The sequence below is a fragment of the Stegostoma tigrinum genome, chromosome 3, assembly GCF_030684315.1.
Source record: "Stegostoma tigrinum isolate sSteTig4 chromosome 3, sSteTig4.hap1, whole genome shotgun sequence".
Classification (NCBI taxonomy): domain Eukaryota; kingdom Metazoa; phylum Chordata; class Chondrichthyes; order Orectolobiformes; family Stegostomatidae; genus Stegostoma; species Stegostoma tigrinum.
Window position 1 is genome coordinate 63,857,091 of NC_081356.1, and position 17,099 is coordinate 63,874,189.

Genomic DNA, 17,099 nt, shown 5'->3' on the forward strand with positions numbered 1-17,099 from the left:
ATAACTATATAGTCCTTAATATTTAAAGCAAGGACAGCAGCATAAGCAGGGACAAAGATGTGCTCTGTGTGTAGCATGGATTTGAATGGGTTTGTAAATAAGAATAAGAATTTTAAAAACAGTGTCTACCACTGGTGAATCTGCCTGGTGCCAGGAACAGTTGTACAAACAATGTTCAGGTCTCAATATCCATCCAGTGTTCCACAACTGCTCACATCAGTGGCTGGGTGCTACTACAGCTTTGTGACTGCACAGATTAAAATGGCTTAAATGCTTGCAATTCAGGAAAGAATGCTGTCCAACAGTGGTCCACATTCTCTGCTGCCTCTCACTTGCACCCCTTTCAATCACAATTAAAAATGTCACTTTACCAAAAACAACTTTCTTCTCTGGATTTGAGATAGCTGATCAAAAAGTTTGAGCATTTTCGTTATTCAATTAAAACAAATTTCAAGTTTTTGTTAAAGATAGAAATACTTTAAGTTGTTAAATGAGTCAGTGGTTAGTGAAGTTTAAAACTTAAGGGCACTTTATTGTACACAGCCTGATTATAAAGGTTTGACTCAATAACCGACTTCCTCATGAAATAATTCATGACCACAGAAAACTGTTTAAAACATGTTTTAATATAGCTTAATATATTCATACATAAAGCAATGTGAGAAGACAGTCAACTGAAGAGAACCCAATCAAGTAGTTAGGCTAATACGACAAAATATCAGAAATTAAAGCCGTACTTTTTATTTAACCTTTATTAGATCTGTGACTTCAAAGGTGGCACAAGAAGTGTGCCTTCTGCAGTTATAGTCAGCAAACTCAACCTTTTAAAATCAAGTCTCTCTGAACTTTACGCTAAGAGTTTAGTGGGAGTACAAAAAAGTCATGGGTGAACAGCTGCTGTTCAGGAGGCAGAGTTTTGGAAGAGAAGCTCTGTGGAGGGTAATCAGAACAGCATTGATACCTTGGGGCTTGCCTGTTACAGAGATTTGAATGAGGGCTTCAGCAACAGATGACCCCGTCAAATGCACGGATAGACAGGTCACAGAGATGGTAATTGGCAGTCTTAGAGGATGGCCTAGATATGTAACTAGACGCTCAATGGGGGTCAAATAGGAAGCCAAGAGAGTGCAAGCAGTCAGATTAATTCAATCTTGCCACTCTTCAACAAAAGGGATAAAAATCAATGCCTCAGGAATGGAGTTTGCACTGGGACCTGAACCCATAGGCTTTTGATGTCCCAATAGCTGTTTGGAGGAAACATCTATCCAGCCAGTACCAGATATTAAAAATACAAAATGCAATGAGAGAATGCACAGGAGTTGAGAGAGATGGTGGGGATGGTGAAGTAAATTGTCATAAACTGACCTTTAACTGACCAAAAACCAAAACAGAATCCCCCTTGTCCTCACACACCACCCCACCAATCTCCCAGATCCAATGCATCATCCTCCGACACTTCCGCCATCTGCAATCTGACCCCACCACCAAAGACATTTTTCCCTCCCTACCCTTATCTGCCTTCCAGAGGGACCATTCTCTCCATGACTCCCTTGTACGCTCCACACTCCCCTCCAGCCCCACCACGCCCGGCACTTTTCCCTGCAACCACAGGAAGTGCTACACCCATACCTCTACCACTCCCCCTCACTCCCATCCCAGGCCCCAAGAAGACTTTTCACATTTAGCAGATGTTCACCTGCACATCCACTAATGTGGTATACTACACCCACTGTTCCCATTGTGGTCTCCTCTAAAAATCGGGGACACCAAGCAGAGGCTTGGGGACCGCTTTGCAGAACTCCTACACTCGGTTCGCACTGAACAACTGCACCTCCCAGTCGCAGACCATTTCAACACGCCCTCCCATTCCGCAGACGACATGCCCATCCTGGGCCTCCTGCAGTGCCATAATGATGCGACTGGAAGGTTGCAGGAACAGCAACTCATATTCCGCTGGCGAACCCAGCAGCCCAATGGTAACAATGTGGACTTCACAAGCTTCAAAATCTCCCCTCCCCCTAACACATCCCAAAACCAGCCCAGCTCATCACCGCCTCCCTAACCTGTCCTTCCTCCCACCTCAAGTCACACCTCCATTTCCTACCTACTAACCTCATCCTGCCCCCTTGACCTGTCCGTCCTCCCTGGACTGACCTGACCTATCTCCTCATCTACATTCACCTTTACTGGCTCCATCACTGCCTCTTTGACCAGTCTGTCTCCTCTCCACCTATCCTCTCCTCTATCCACCTCCTCCTCCTCTCTCCCGATTTATTTCAGAATCACCTTCCCCTCCCCCATTTCTGAAGAAGGGTCGAGGCCCGAAAGGTCAGTTTTCCTGCTCTTCTGATGTTGCTTGGTCTGCTGCGTTCATCCAGTTCTACACCGTGTTATCTCAGGAACTGCAGATGCTCGAGAATCTACTATCTCAAACTGACCTTATATGCCTTCAAGAGCATTCAAGTATCATCTGAAGTTAAAGGCAATTCCATAAATTTCAGACTCTCACACTGAAGATTAATGCCCTTGGAATAGCAAGAACAGAGTTTCTTTGAACTCAGCACTAATTCAAATTGTCTTGTTGAGATTCTCCTGTGAGAATCTTGCCTGTCTCACTCCCCCACCAGTGAAAATGACATTGGTCAGTAACGGGGATGGGATGTTCACATCTGGAACCTCTCTCCAATTTCTCTGGAGATGGTATAACTTAGTAAAAAAATCTGACTCGGGTGTTTGAATGGGCTATCAAGAGATACCGTCAGACAGTTTCATATTTTCACATTCACTTTTCATGTGGAGGTAATTAATTTCATTGAATCCTCTTCAAATCTAGTAAGCCTTTATTAGTATAGCGAGAGTTATTTAATTTTCTAATCTATTTGTGCAAATTTTACTTTATTTAATATCCATAATCATAAGTTCAAACTGAGGCCTTCCCATCATTTAAAAAACATCTGTTAGTTTATTGGACACAGCTTGTTGCCACACAATTTCCCACTTCGACCCACCAACCAGAGCATAAGTTTTCCATAAGGTTCAGATAGCCGATAGTCCTGAGATATTGGAACGAGACCTGAAGAGCCCAAAAAAAAACCATGCTGGCATGTGATGTGCACCTTTTATTCTAGATTTAAGTTCAGAGCTATTTGCAGATCATTGGAGCATACAGCATAGGAAACAAATATTCAATTTTTCCAAATTAATAAAAATCAGTTTCTTTTACATTTTCTCTCCTTTAAAATCTGAGACCTAATAATGGCTACAAACCAGCCAATCAGTACTTAGGCCAACTCAACTCTTTGTGTGGGTAATAATTTGCTCACCCATTTAGCTGCCAGCTCTCACTAAAATCTTCCTTGGAGGAAGGTTGTGCCATAGGAAATCACCAGCAGGGAGTCAAGACACCATGCACTAAACCATGGAATGTGTACGGGACAGCTACTTGGCTGAAAAGTGCTTGTGCACTGGACCACAAATATGCCACAAAAGTAGTTTGTTACAATAATTCCTGCTCACTTAAAGTTGGTTTCCTTTTGCGTATCCTGCTGAAGGCAGCATGACTGTTTTTCACCTGTTCTAAAATCATTTCAAAGTTCAGATCATTCCATAACTTTCTGACAATGTCGCTTTTCTTTTAAAAATGCAGTTTTATCAGAATATTTGCTGAATTATTCTGGGTCAAATCATTCCACATACCCCTTTAAATAGATATGTATGTTTAATGTTTAACATTCATAAATTTATCCACTATTTACTCAGATTTCCACTACTAGTTATGTCATTGGATTAGATGTCAAATTATGTTTGTTTAATGCTAGGTAAGACCAGCAGGCGAGTTTGACGTGAGCATAGTTAAAATGACCTAATTGGAGTCTTACCACAGAAGAATGTCACTTTCAAGTCTCCATACAGCAATTCAAATCAGTCACAATTCTCTTTTCTGTCGAGCATCCCTTAAAGTTTATTTCCTTAAAATGCTCCTTCAATTTCTTTTTGAAATCAGTGAACATCTTCACATCTTGGGAAGCAAACTCAGATATTAATCACTGTTGGGTTAAAGGGAATGTGGCAAGGAAAAGGAAAGAAAGTTTGCGATTTTTGATGGATCAATGTCCATTTGCACATGCCAGGGAAGTTCAAAATGGAAAGTGCTGAACCTGTTTTCTTATAGTACAATTATTCATATGTGCTTTATGACCACCTGGCAGAAAATTCCTAACCTAAAAGAAGTTTCCAAATCAAATTTAACTTCAGTTCCAAGTTATGCCAAAGCAAAATACAATGTTTTAAGTAGCCTCAGCCTATCCATTTATGTCAAAATGTTTTAAATGAGAAGTTTCCAAGTTCAGTGAGCAGCAGTCAATAAAAAAAAACTAATGCAAAAGAGCTGATAAAATCTTTCTTTACATCTATTTCATTATGTCTTGAATACAGAAACTAGGAGTAGGTTATTTAGCCCTTCAAGCCTGCATTGCCATTTATGATGATCACGGCTGATCCTCTGTCTCAATGTCATATTACCACTCTCTCCCCATTTCAATGCCTTTTAAACACTAAAAATCTCATTCTTGAACATATTCAGTGACTTGGCCGTCACATCTTTCCACAGTAGAGAATTCCGTAGATTCACCACCCTCTGGAATGAAGAGATCTTTTGGTTCTGAGGAAGGGCCACCAGACCCAAAATGTTAACTCTGATTTCTCTTCACAGATGCTGGAAAAGCAGGTCTGGCAGCAACTTCTGTTTGTGTTTTTTCATCTCAGTCCCAAGCGCTCTACCCCATACGCTAAGACTGGGTCCCCTAGCTCTAGAGTCCAGAAACATGGAAAAACATCCTCCCTGCATCTACTACTTCCAGCCCAATTATAATTTTAGGAGTTTCAGTCAGATCACTTTCATCCTTCTAAACCTTGGTAAATACAGATTTGTTCAGATCTAATCAACTTCACAATGTAGAATAATATTACATTCTATCCATAGTTTTCATGTCTTATTTTACTTACAAATTGTGCAACCACAGTTTTCTCTGCAGAGTTCCACTGCCACAAAATCAGACACCTAGAAGATTAGCTCAACTTGGGACAGTCTGGATCGAAGGGATAGATAATAGAAAAAAAGCTCTGTAATGAGTTTGGTTCTTGGTTAATTCAGTGGTGGTTCCTCCACTAACTTGTCATTTATTTCCAAGAGAGAGAGCGTGATAAACTGATTGGTTTGTTCTGGTTATTCGGAAAGGAGGCTAAATTTTTAAAAATCATACTATATTAAAAGAATCTTGGATGTATTTCACCCTGACACAGGAGTTACAGTAAAAGCAAAAGTTAAAGACGCTGGAAATGTTCTGCAGAGCACCAAGGTTTAAAGGTCAATAAGCCAACATCAAAAATGTCATTAATTTAAAATTGAATGTTTCTGTAAAAAAGACAGTGTCAAAGCTTTTCATGTTGCATTCACCAGGACAATTTGCAAGAATACTAAATTAAGAGGAAAACCAATACTTACACAGCATGAGAGAGAATGGATAATTGGTAGGAGTGTTGAGAGAGAAAGTACACCAACTAATAGTTGGTTGACCGTCAACCACCAAACTTCAAACCAGGCAGAGTGACTGATTGATCAAGACAATGCCCTGAGAAAATGATTCAGTGAATGGCAATCAGCTATTTTGCTGAGTTGACAGTCATTCAAGGTTCATTTCTCAGGACAATGTTATCAGTCAACCTGTCTGGTTTGAAATTCAAAGAAAGCATAGCTGTTAACTGCCAACCAATTGGTGCACTCTCCATGGCAATGTTTTATCAATCAGCTGCCACTTGCCAGTCAGCCAATCAGTGCTCTCCTCATACAACATTATGATTTTCCCTTAAAGTGGTATTCTTGTAAGTTTTGTGTGCAAGGAGAAAAGCTTTGTCAAAAAAATGCATCTTTTTAGCGGTATTCAAGTTCTATAGTTGTGTAACCAGAAATGCTAAATCAAAAAGAAGTTTCTCTTTTTGCCAACGACACCAAATCTGTACTTTTCCAGTATTTCCTGAAAACCTGGAAGTCTGTTGTAGGAATATAATGCATCATTAAAACCAAAACTGAAATATCTTAAATATGATGTTCCTTCATAAAGTCGATCATAAACTCTGCCAGTTTTTGAGCTTCTTCCACTGTCACAGCGTTATAGAGGGAAGCACGAATTCCACCAACAGACCTAGCACAACACAGCAGACATAATTAGTGCTATTTATACAAATACAAAATTTATAATAAACATCAGATCCCACATTCTGGGAACCCATTTATGTAATCACATTCTTAAAATGTACTTATTACACAGCATTCCTAAAGATGTACTCAAATATCAAAATCATGGTTGCACTATACCTTAAGTCATGGAATTTGTAATGATAGATTTACCTGTGACCTTTTAATGACATCATGTTACGTTTAGCAGCTTTGTCAAGAAACTCAGTTTCAAGACTACTGTCCCCATTAGCATTTCCAATGTGGAATGGAATATTCATTCTACTTCTGTAAATTGAAGCAGGTAAACTCCTAAGATTAAGAAAAATAATTATTGTATTGAGCAGATTTCAGAATGACACCCCTCACTGTCAAAGTTTCATTTGTATGATAATACCATCAACAACCCTGGCAAACTGAAGTCAACGGCAGTGGTAAGGGAAAGAAGGTCTTGGAGAAACTGCGTGGAGACATAAAATGCTAATGTTTGTAAGAGACTGATTAAGCTTAACCCCACGATATTACAGCAGCAAATCCTCAGGGCAGAATCCGAGGATCACCCATGATCAGCTCCAATGACTAGGCTTGATGGGCCAAATAGCCTGTTCCAGTTCCCAAGTTCTATGCCTTTCCCATTATATAAGAAAAAAAGTCTGAAGTGGACCACTGGGATGTGGCAGTGCATTATTTCTACTCCTCCATTCTACAGAACAGCTCCAAGATCGGTAAAGCATTCACATCTGTCATAGTTTGTATATTTCCTTGCCTTGCCAAGTTAACTGATGTACTACATCTATACTGCGCCTTCTCAATAAACTCAAGAATTCTATACGTCATCAACTGCCGACAACAGTAATCACTAAACCTCTAAAAACAAACAAAACAGCCTGTTCATGTGCAAGGCAATAACCATCTTCTACAAAAGAGAATATATTTTTTTCTCCCCGCCTCGACTGGTCATGATATTACCAATAAATTCACAGGCATCAAACCCTTAGGGTTCAGCAACCAGAAATAGGACTGGACCAGTTTTATTAACCTTGTGCCTACAAAACAGGTCAGGGACTAAGAACCCTGTACAGGGTACTTCTGACTCATGAAAGTCAGTCTGCTCTCTACAAGGCATAAGTAAGAAGTATGATGTCATGATCAACAGAGTTCAAACATTCAAAAATCTTAAAACCCCAGGACACAGCAGCCCACTTGATCAGTGCCCTAAACATCTTAAGCAATCACTCCTCTAACTCTGGAACAGTGCGCATCATAATGATGATTACTCCAACAACTCAGTGGTTCTTCAATAGCACCCGCCAAACCCAGAACAACTATCACCGAGAAAGACAGGGGCAGCAGACAAAACACAGACACCTCCATTACAGTTGTCCTCCATGTCAGGCATCACTCTGATATGAACTTTATGGCAATTCCCTCACTGTAATGGAGTCAAAACCCTGGAACTCCCTCATTACGAGGCAATGAGCGAACCTGCATACAAGGGCTGCCATGGTTCAGAAAGGGCACACACCACCTCGTTCCAGTAAGACTGGAATCTGTTATACTCCCTAAAGAAAAAAAGCACAGATAACTGTATCTTGTTCTTGCACTGAACACCGTAGTACTACTCTCATTGCAAATACTCACTTACCAGGAGGGTATTTATATTCAGGTAATTTAAACTTCTGCAATTCTTAAAAGGGTTTACAAATTGGATTTGTCATCCATTTATACTCTACTATTTTCCATTAACTGTATAGCAGATTAACAAAACCTGGTATCACACATTCTAGACCAACACAAAATCACAATTCCATCTAGAAGGAACTGGAAATCACAATGCCAATCATCTTACGCTAACCCACAAACTCAATTTTTTGTTCAGACTACCAGCGCTATTTTCTTGCGCTAAGCTTAGTTTAACGTTCTAATGTAAATTCTCGATTTAGTGTTCAAGGTTTTGCATAGCATAAAAAGAAAAAAAACTTACACATAGAAGCCCTTGGATCGATCAATTACATCGTAAATCAGCTTTGACTTAACAATACTCTGTTGTTCCATCACTTCTGCACCACCACATTTCTTAATCCATTGCAAGACCAAGCCCATAATGTAAATGCTGAAAGAAAAGCAAATCTAAGTTATTACACTGTACACATTTTGTAGACATGGCAAGATACCAGAGCAAACAAGGCTAAAAAGATAATTTCGGATTCAGTAGATAAATATTTACTGATTCATTTACAATGAAACAGCTTAAGGTAGTTGCCACCATCCTTTTGTTTTCACACCATTCCGAGATGAACGTGCATACACTTGGAACATCAAGTTCCAACCTAATAAAAAACTAGTCACCCAAGATAAATACAGTTAATGCATGAATACGCTGGATTAATTTTTTGAAAGCTGGAATTACAAGTCCTAACTTTGTTCAGGAATGAAAGTGCAAAAGATGTTAATAATAACTATAAATTTTCCAGGGACTTCATACCAACTCTATTTTACCCTGGAAGCAAATACAAGTCCTTCATGAAACTTACTTTCAGCACTGTTTAGGGTATATTCATTGTGTTCAGTAAGGAAACATGCTTGAAAGGGCTCAGGTTTTGCTATGGAGAGCATCAATGTGGGAGCCTTTAAAAACATATAACACGTCGAGGATTTATTTTAAAGCTGCTGAATGTGGGAGCTGCTAGAAACTGAACAAGTGGTTACTCGTAACCTCTCAGGTTAAGTATTGAGATTTTTTTCAAAAAGGAACAATGGGACATCAAAAAGTGAAAAATAATAAAAATCAGTTCAATTCAAAATCAGAAAAATACTTTTAAAAGGAAATAAACATCTGGTTGAGGCAAACTGGAGATACTTTTAAATTCTCAAGTTATTAATGTTTAAAGGACTTTTGGCATGTCCAGAGTCTCTTTCCAGTTGATTGACAGTGGTTTAAACATGGAGATTTTAAAAAAAAGTTGAAGTGACAAGAGTTAACATGTCTCATGACAGTTTAGTTTGTATTCACTGTGCTACTGCAACAAATCCAAATTCAATGCACTGCAAACAAATAATGAAGCAGCCACTGAAATGCCAAGTAGTAGTGCAGGGCTACTCAGACTACTTCTTCTTGGTGCTGGCATCTCACCAAGTATTTGTAGTTGCCCTACTTGTTTTACCACCTATACACAATACAGAACCTGAGCCTCAATTTTGCCAAAAATCTGCCCTTTTATACAAGTTGTTGCGATGTCTCAAAACAAAGCTGCAACATAGAACAGCTTATGTTAACACCATTAACAGAACCAATAACTGCACTAACAATTTAGACACACAAGATAAAATAGAAACTATTTACCTGTAGGTTGAAGGAGTGTTGTAAAGAGAATTGCTACTCTCTTGTACTTTGTAGTCAAACACCACTGGACATTCCTTTAGTGCAAATCCCAAGAGATCCTCTCTGAGTATTACCACTGTCACTCCAGCACAACCGATGTTCTTCTGAGCACCAGCAAAAATCAAACCAAACTGTCAAAGAAAAAGTGCAAAATACTAATAGTTTTGATGTTCTGCAAGACTGGAAATTTACAGATTTTCCAACAGCAAACTAAATAAGTGACTCAAAAGCTGAGAACTCCTTTCCCAACAGTGCTGTGGCTACACCAACCATATCACCGGCCCCCATTGAGTACAATGGTTTAAAGCTGCAGCTCAGCAGGCTTAAAAGCAATTAGGTAAGGGCAACAAACGTTAGCCTAGCCAGTAATATCTACTTCCCATTAACAAATAAGAAAAGTTGAAAAGTTAACTCAAAACTTCAGCAAGTTGGATTCAGCTGCCAGGTATTCTGACTGTGCTTACTACTAAACATAGGTTAGAAAGGATCCATGGTTACTGATGCAAGGATAATACTCCAAGGCAAAGAAGAAAAAAAAGAGGAAAAACTACATTGCATTTATATACACTGATGTAAGAAGCGCTATATCAAAAGCAAAGTATGTAAAACCAATGTATTTTAAAGTGAAGTGGCTGTAGGGCATTCTGGATGGGAATAGTGAACAACCCTCTCAGTTTTCGTATGCATTGGTTTCAAAGACATGGGTAATGAAAAGAACGAAGTCCTGAAAGCACAGTAGAGAGAGTTAGAAAGCAAGTTTAAAAAAATAGGGCTTTAAAAATGGTGGTGTCAAGGATTGCTACCAGTGTTACATACTAATCAGAGTAAAACAGTGAAATATGTCACATGGATACATGGCTGGAGAAATGGTGAAATAGGGAAGGGTTTTAGGTTCCTGCAGCATTGGAACCACTTCTGGAGAAAGGCAGGACCAGAACGGACACCCTGAGAAGAATATCTGCTGACGTAGTCGGGCAGAATTTAATACTAAACAGAGGGATGGGAAGCTACTCCAAAACCTTAATGGAAACCTATCCAAGGAGACAGTAGAGAAAGAAACAAAAAGACAACTGCATCAGAAATGAGCAGAAAAAAAAGCAACTGGCTTGAATTCTCTGCCTCAATGCAAAAGATTATGAGCAGGACTAAAAGATATTAAGGTTACAACGATGTCCCCTAGAATCTGAGTCACCGCCCCTTGCACCATTTCTCCAGGTACGAGAGGTATTGTATCTATTGCAAATGCTCAATGTATTACAAGTAGATGAATTGGTCGCAAAAATTATTATGAGCTAGTATGCTATAATTGAGATTACAATGATGTGGCTGCAGGGTGACCAGAGTTGGAGATTGAATATTCAGGATGTCTATCCTTTCTAAAAACTGAAAGAAGGAAAAAAGGTGAGGTAATATTAAAGAGAACATTAAATGCAATAGTGAAGAAGGCTGTTAGCTCTAGTAAATTGGAATCTGTATGGGCAGACGTTAGAAACACGAAAAAGGGACAAGAAAACGATAGAGGATGTTTTATATAGATAGTCAAATTGTAGTGGTAATGTTGGAAAGGCATGCAACAGGAAATTACAACTGCAGGCAAAAAGGTACTGCTGTAACTACGACCACCTCTAATCTGCTTATAGATTGGGCAAATCAAGTCAGTTACAAGACCATAGAGGAAGAATTCCTGAAGCGTGCACAGGATGGTTTTCTGGATCAATATATCGAGGAGCCAAGTAGAGAAAAAAAGTCCATCCTAGTCTGGGCGTATTGTATAATGAGAAAGGAATAATTGGCAATCAACTATGAAAGGCCCCTTGAGGAAAGATGACTATAACATTATTGAATTCATTAGGATGGAGAGTGATGTAAAATTTATTGAGTCTAGGGTCCTGAAACTAAAGAGGAAATTGAGGGGGGCAATCTGGCTCCAATAAATTGGGCTACATCTCTTAAAAGGGAAGAGGGAGAATAGGCAATGGCAAACCATTTAATGACTCCACAGAGGAACTGCAATTATTGTTCATTCCGATCTGGCACAAAAGGAAAGATGGGAAAAGCTGGGCCAGCCATGGCTAACAAGGGAACTCAGAAGTAGTATTAGCTCCAAGGATAGGACATATAGAATTGGACTTATAAAAAGCAACAGATGAGGTTTGGCAGTAGTTTAGATTTTAGCAAAGAAGGACAAAGGGATTTATTAAGAGGAGGCAAAATAGAGTATGAGGGTAAGCACGTGGGGAACACTCAAACTCATAAGAACTTCTAAATGGTACGTGAACAGAATGGAAGGACGAAGACAAATGTAGGTCCCTTACAATCAGAAAAGGGGGACATTCTAAAATAAAGACGGTACACCACTTCTGGAAGTGATGCCAACCACCCCAGCAAACCAAACCATATAAACAACAAAAGGGACAGAGTAGCAACATGTTACCAGAGGCACACTGATGATGTTAACTCACAGGGTGACGAAATCTCAGCAATCAAACACACCGGCTCAGCAAGCAAGTATACAACCCCAATAAAGGCAATTATACCTTGAGTATTAAAAAATGCATTAACAGAATTTGATATGTTTAGACACTACCTATTTATGAGCATTCAGATGGACTTAACCAAAATGTTTTGGCTTTTCACTGTTTTCGCCAATTTACTTTATTTTTGCTCATTTTTTTTTTTACAATAAACTTCACAACCTCAAGGCTCTGATCTTTGTAACCTGATGTTTATTTATATGCAAGCCTGCAGTGACCTGCCATGACAAAACATTTCCACTTGTAATTTGATGCCAAGTTGTATTGAAGGTTTAGAGAATTTGTTGGACAATAATTGAGAGTTTCATAAAATTTTATAAATTTTAACAACAATAATGATCTTTCCATTCATACTAAAGGCCATCAAGCGTTTAAATTCAATCCTTGAACTTTTTGCAAGCCAAGTAAGTGGGGATATGTTGCTCAATTTTAATAAGCAAAAGGATTTGTTTGAAGTGGTATCTGATTTTAAAGTGTTTCCACTATTTTGTGATGATAGTGCTATTAATGGCTGTACACAACCTTATTGTTGTTTAAACATTGAGCTGCCAATACTGGAGTGAAAGCTGATTACATGATTGATTGATCTTTGTTACTTTATGATATCTGGTTGGCATGGACTAGTTGGGCCAAAAGGTCTGTTTCCATGCTGTACAGCCCTATGACTAACTTTACAGCTGACAGACCATTTTATTATCTTCTTTAACATGGCCAGTACAAATTTTTGTTAACACCAAACCTCAGATCGAAGTTAGCTTTCTTAGCGGTTATTGCATTCTGCAGTTTTGGCAAACTGTCAATATCCCCGAATTCTCTTTAGCGTCCTATAATCTACAGCTACTAATTCCACTTGTATTATTTGCTGTATAAAAAGAGAATAGATAATACCAGTTACAGAAAATTATCTATCCTTTCATGTAAGCATCCACACCAACCTTAAAGAACATCAAAATAAACAACAGTGTATTTTGAAGCATACTTTGCATCTCATGAACAATAGGATAAGGTTGTCAAACAACTCAAAATGATACAAAACAAAAAGCAATTCAGTCCATCATATTTGCGCATGCTCAAGGGAAAAATGTTCCATTTCCCGACTCATTCTTCAGTTTGTCCAAGGTATTTCCACCATGCTAAAAAGGAAGTTTAATGAATACTACTTTTAATATTTCCACCACCTTTCAAGATCATAACCTTTCTCTCCCCAGTCAGGTTCTTTGGTTCTTTTGTCATTTACCTTAAAAGCACCATCTTCATGCTATAACCAGAAGTGATTTCATCTCCTTTTTTCTTTCAAAAGAATTCACATTTTCATATACCTTTATCTAACCTTTCTCATAAGCCAAACAATTTTTCCTGATCCCTGCATGCAACTAAAGTATTTTGTTTACTAGAACAGTTTTTCTAGGCATACCCACTGCAGTTTAGAGACAAAGGTGGTCTTAGAAGTTAAAGGAAAAAAGGGCCTACCTTGGAGACATCTACTGGCTTTGAAAGAAAACATGATGACATGTCACAGACCAGCACAGTTCCTTTTGTGTCTGGGACAAAGGGAAATTCCACACCATGCAAAGTCTCATTGGCACAATAGTAAACATAAGAAGCATTTGGATTCAAATTCCAACTACTTGGACTTGGAATTGCTAGAAAACAAGATTTTCGGTTTTGTTTTAGAAAGAAATAGAAGATCTTATATACACAGTTGGCTGTAATGGATTAATTAAACAAAAAGGTTCTTACTTATGTAAGCATCAAGTTTGGGGTGAACAATATTCACTTTTCCATATTTTGCTGCCTCAATGGCTGCTTTAGCAGACCAGGATCCAGTCACCACATAATCGGCACACCGCTCTTCTTTCAAACCAATAAGGTTTAAAGGAACAGCACTGAACTGACCAGTTCCACCTCCCTGGAGAAAAATTACCTTGTAGTTTTCTGGAATATTCCTGCATCAAAGATATATAAACACAGGTGAATCTTTTCCCTTCTGGAGGGAGAACTCCAAACACAGTCGTAAAAACTTTGGCTGAGAATAACTTTGAAATAAAATTAGAAAACTAATAATCTTAGCGACAAGTGCATTGAAAGATCACAAAAGGTTAAATAGTTGTTTGCCCGACTGTAGCACTACATATCAAATTACTCGAACAATCTCAATGTTACGGAAGCACCTGCTTCGATGTTGTGTAGAATATTCATGAATTAGAAGGCGGAAGTTAGAATTTTTTTGTAAAAATGATAGTGGGAAAAACAGTGTGTGTGTAAAAGATTGTGCTTTGTATGTGGTCAAAAGTTTAAGTACAGTACAGAGTGCCCCAACTGGAAACAAGTGTATTAAAAGACCTTATGGTTGGCAGGCTGAAGAATTTCTGAAAGCGTTTATTGCTGTTGGAGTTCTGTGCCATTGCAATACCTGGAACACTACTGCAAGTGTGCAGATAGTACGCCATCTGCAACTGGGGAGTCCACAAGAAAATGCAAACAAAAAGATTTTACACTATTTCTGAAGAAGGGCCCCGACTCAAAACATCAACTTTTCTGCTCCTTTGGTGCTGCTTGGCCTGCTGTGTTCCTCTAGCTCCACACTGATCTGACTCCAGCATCTGCAGTTTTTAGTATCTCTGAAAACAGCAGTCTTGTTTTGGTGTTTTTGGCAACAAGCTGGACTCAGCCAATTAATTTAAAAATCAAGCAACCAGTGGTTGGAAGTCAATTGACAACCCAAAAACCAATCATAAGAAATTGATGTGTCACTGGAGGTATATAACAAATGTTTTTTCAAACAAAAAAGATTGGGGTGACAGCCAACTGCCATCTGACGCAAAAGCAAATATGCCATCTGAGAAATAAACCTAGTTCTCACACAAAATCATTAAGCTCACTTTAAAAACAAAAGAGGTACCATGGCACTTCTAGCAAAGAGTCCCCATAGAAGAAATTACAGCGAAAACATCCCTGACAGCAGGATCAGGAGAAGAAAGGTGTTTATGACTGCAGAGCCAACGAAGAAGGCAAAGCATTCCATAAGTCACATTCCATGTGAGCTTTGACAGACTGAGTTTTAATTTATTGTTTTCTTATTAATTGGATTTATGTAAATGGGACCTGTGTTTATTAGAACACTATATGATTAGAATCTTATTTTGTTAGGAGATAGTTAGTAGTAAGAGGGGAATTGTTCAGTTTGTTAGAAGTTCTGTTAATTTGCTCACCATTAGGATTAAATAAATGAATTGTCATGTTGCTTATGAAGCGAACATCAGGGTTTCCTTCCATTTAACTATTCTTAACATATTACAAGGGGCAAGGCGAGCTTCTCTGGGTGTTTCAGGTTTAATTCATAGAAGGGAACCTCTACTCCCACCATAACAGATTTGGGCTGGTGTTTTGGATTAGTAATCAGAGGGGTTTGACATTTCCCCGCCTTTGAAACATACTTCATACCAATAAGAATACACTCATCAATTCCTGCCACTGAACAAGCACTTGGTTTCCCCCACACCCCCATCCCTGCTACATGCACCATTTCTCCCAAATTAGCAAACAATAGTAATGTCTGCAACTCACCATCTAAAACCTTAGGCTCCCCTTGCCATTCAGTCTCACTCCCTGCCAGTCAAGCCAAAAGGAATGGGGAAGGGAAGCAGAAGTGACAGTGGCAGAGGGCAGGAAATAGAGAGAAAAGATGGTGTGTTTATTACTGTCAGAGCCCTGTGCCACTGCAATACCTGCAAATGTGCAGGAAGCACATCATCTGCAACTCGGGAGTCAATCAGCAAACGCGAACAAAAATATTTCTATACACTAAATCAGTTTTGAACAGAGGGAAAGGCAACAGCCATGACTTTGTTAATCTTTGAGAAGTGCCTTGTGATAATTTTTGGTCCACCCAAGGAGGCTGGTAGAGCAATGTTTAAAATCACAAAGACAATACAGCAATTCAGTGAGCAAAGGCTGAGACTTTGAACTAAGTAATGCAAATCACTAAAATGCTAGTCTCTGACTGTTTTACTACAATCACCAATTCTAAGCAATGCAACTTACAATTGGAAAGGACAATTATTTAGTATAGTCACAGAAGGAGCGACACAGTGGATAGCACTGCTGCCTCATAGCACCAGGGGCAGGGTTCGATTCCACCCTCAGGTCACTGTCTGTGTGGAGTTTGCACAGGTTTCCTCCGGGTGCTCCAGTTTCCTCCCACAGTCCAAAAGGTGTGCAGGCAAGGTGGGCTGGCCATGCTAAATTGCCTGTAATGTTCAGGGACATAGGTGGGTTATGGGGGTATAGGTCTGGGCAGGATGCTCCATGGGTCGGTGTGGGCTTCTTGGGTAGAAGGACCTGTTTCCACACTATAGAGATTCTGCCCTCTTACAAGCCTCAAATTCAGCCTGCCTCTACCACATTTCCAGACAATGCATTCAAGACCACAAGCACTCACAGCAAGAATTCTCATCTCGTTATTTGTAAAAACATTAAGACTGCGCTCTCTGGTTTTTGATCCATGAGTGAAAACAGCTTTTCCCCCCAATCTACCTGCCCAGAAGCCACATGATTTAGAAATTCTATTAAAATCTCTTCTCAGCCTTCTTGCCAAACAAATAAGAAATGCACTTTCTCCAATCCATCCTCATAACTGATGCTTCTTAGAAACCTCTTAATTCTCTCCAATACATTTAGATCTCTCCTGAAGTAGTGCACAATTCTCCAGCTAAGCTCTAAATAGTGCTCTATACAAATTCAGCACGACCTCCTTACCTCTTATACTCAAATTTAAGTCTAGAATACCATACGATTTCTAAAACTAAAATCCCTACCTATCCTGTCACCTTTAGTGATATATGCATATATACACACTCAGTCCTCATTATGTGAGGCATGGATAGGGCATAGAATTCTGTTGGTCACAAAAAAACTGCAGATACCACTAAAGGCCCTCTCTTTTGTACAC

General features: G+C 39.1%; 1 protein-coding gene across 2 annotated transcripts in view; it reads right to left on the reverse strand.

The window, feature by feature from the left end:
- Nucleotides 1-605: 605 nt before the first annotated feature.
- psat1 (phosphoserine aminotransferase 1) overlaps nt 606-17,099 on the reverse strand; it is a 40,886-nt gene continuing 24,392 nt past the window's right edge. For both annotated transcript variants that reach the window (XM_048527860.2, XM_048527861.2), the window contains exons 4-9: nt 13,889-14,094; nt 13,619-13,791; nt 9,576-9,745; nt 8,217-8,345; nt 6,407-6,544; nt 606-6,200 (exon numbers count right to left, since the gene is read on the reverse strand). In XM_048527860.2, the coding sequence (XP_048383817.1) occupies nt 6,095-6,200; nt 6,407-6,544; nt 8,217-8,345; nt 9,576-9,745; nt 13,619-13,791; nt 13,889-14,094 (922 nt within the window). In that variant the 3' untranslated portion in view covers nt 606-6,094. The remainder of the gene's footprint in view (nt 6,201-6,406; nt 6,545-8,216; nt 8,346-9,575; nt 9,746-13,618; nt 13,792-13,888; nt 14,095-17,099) is intronic.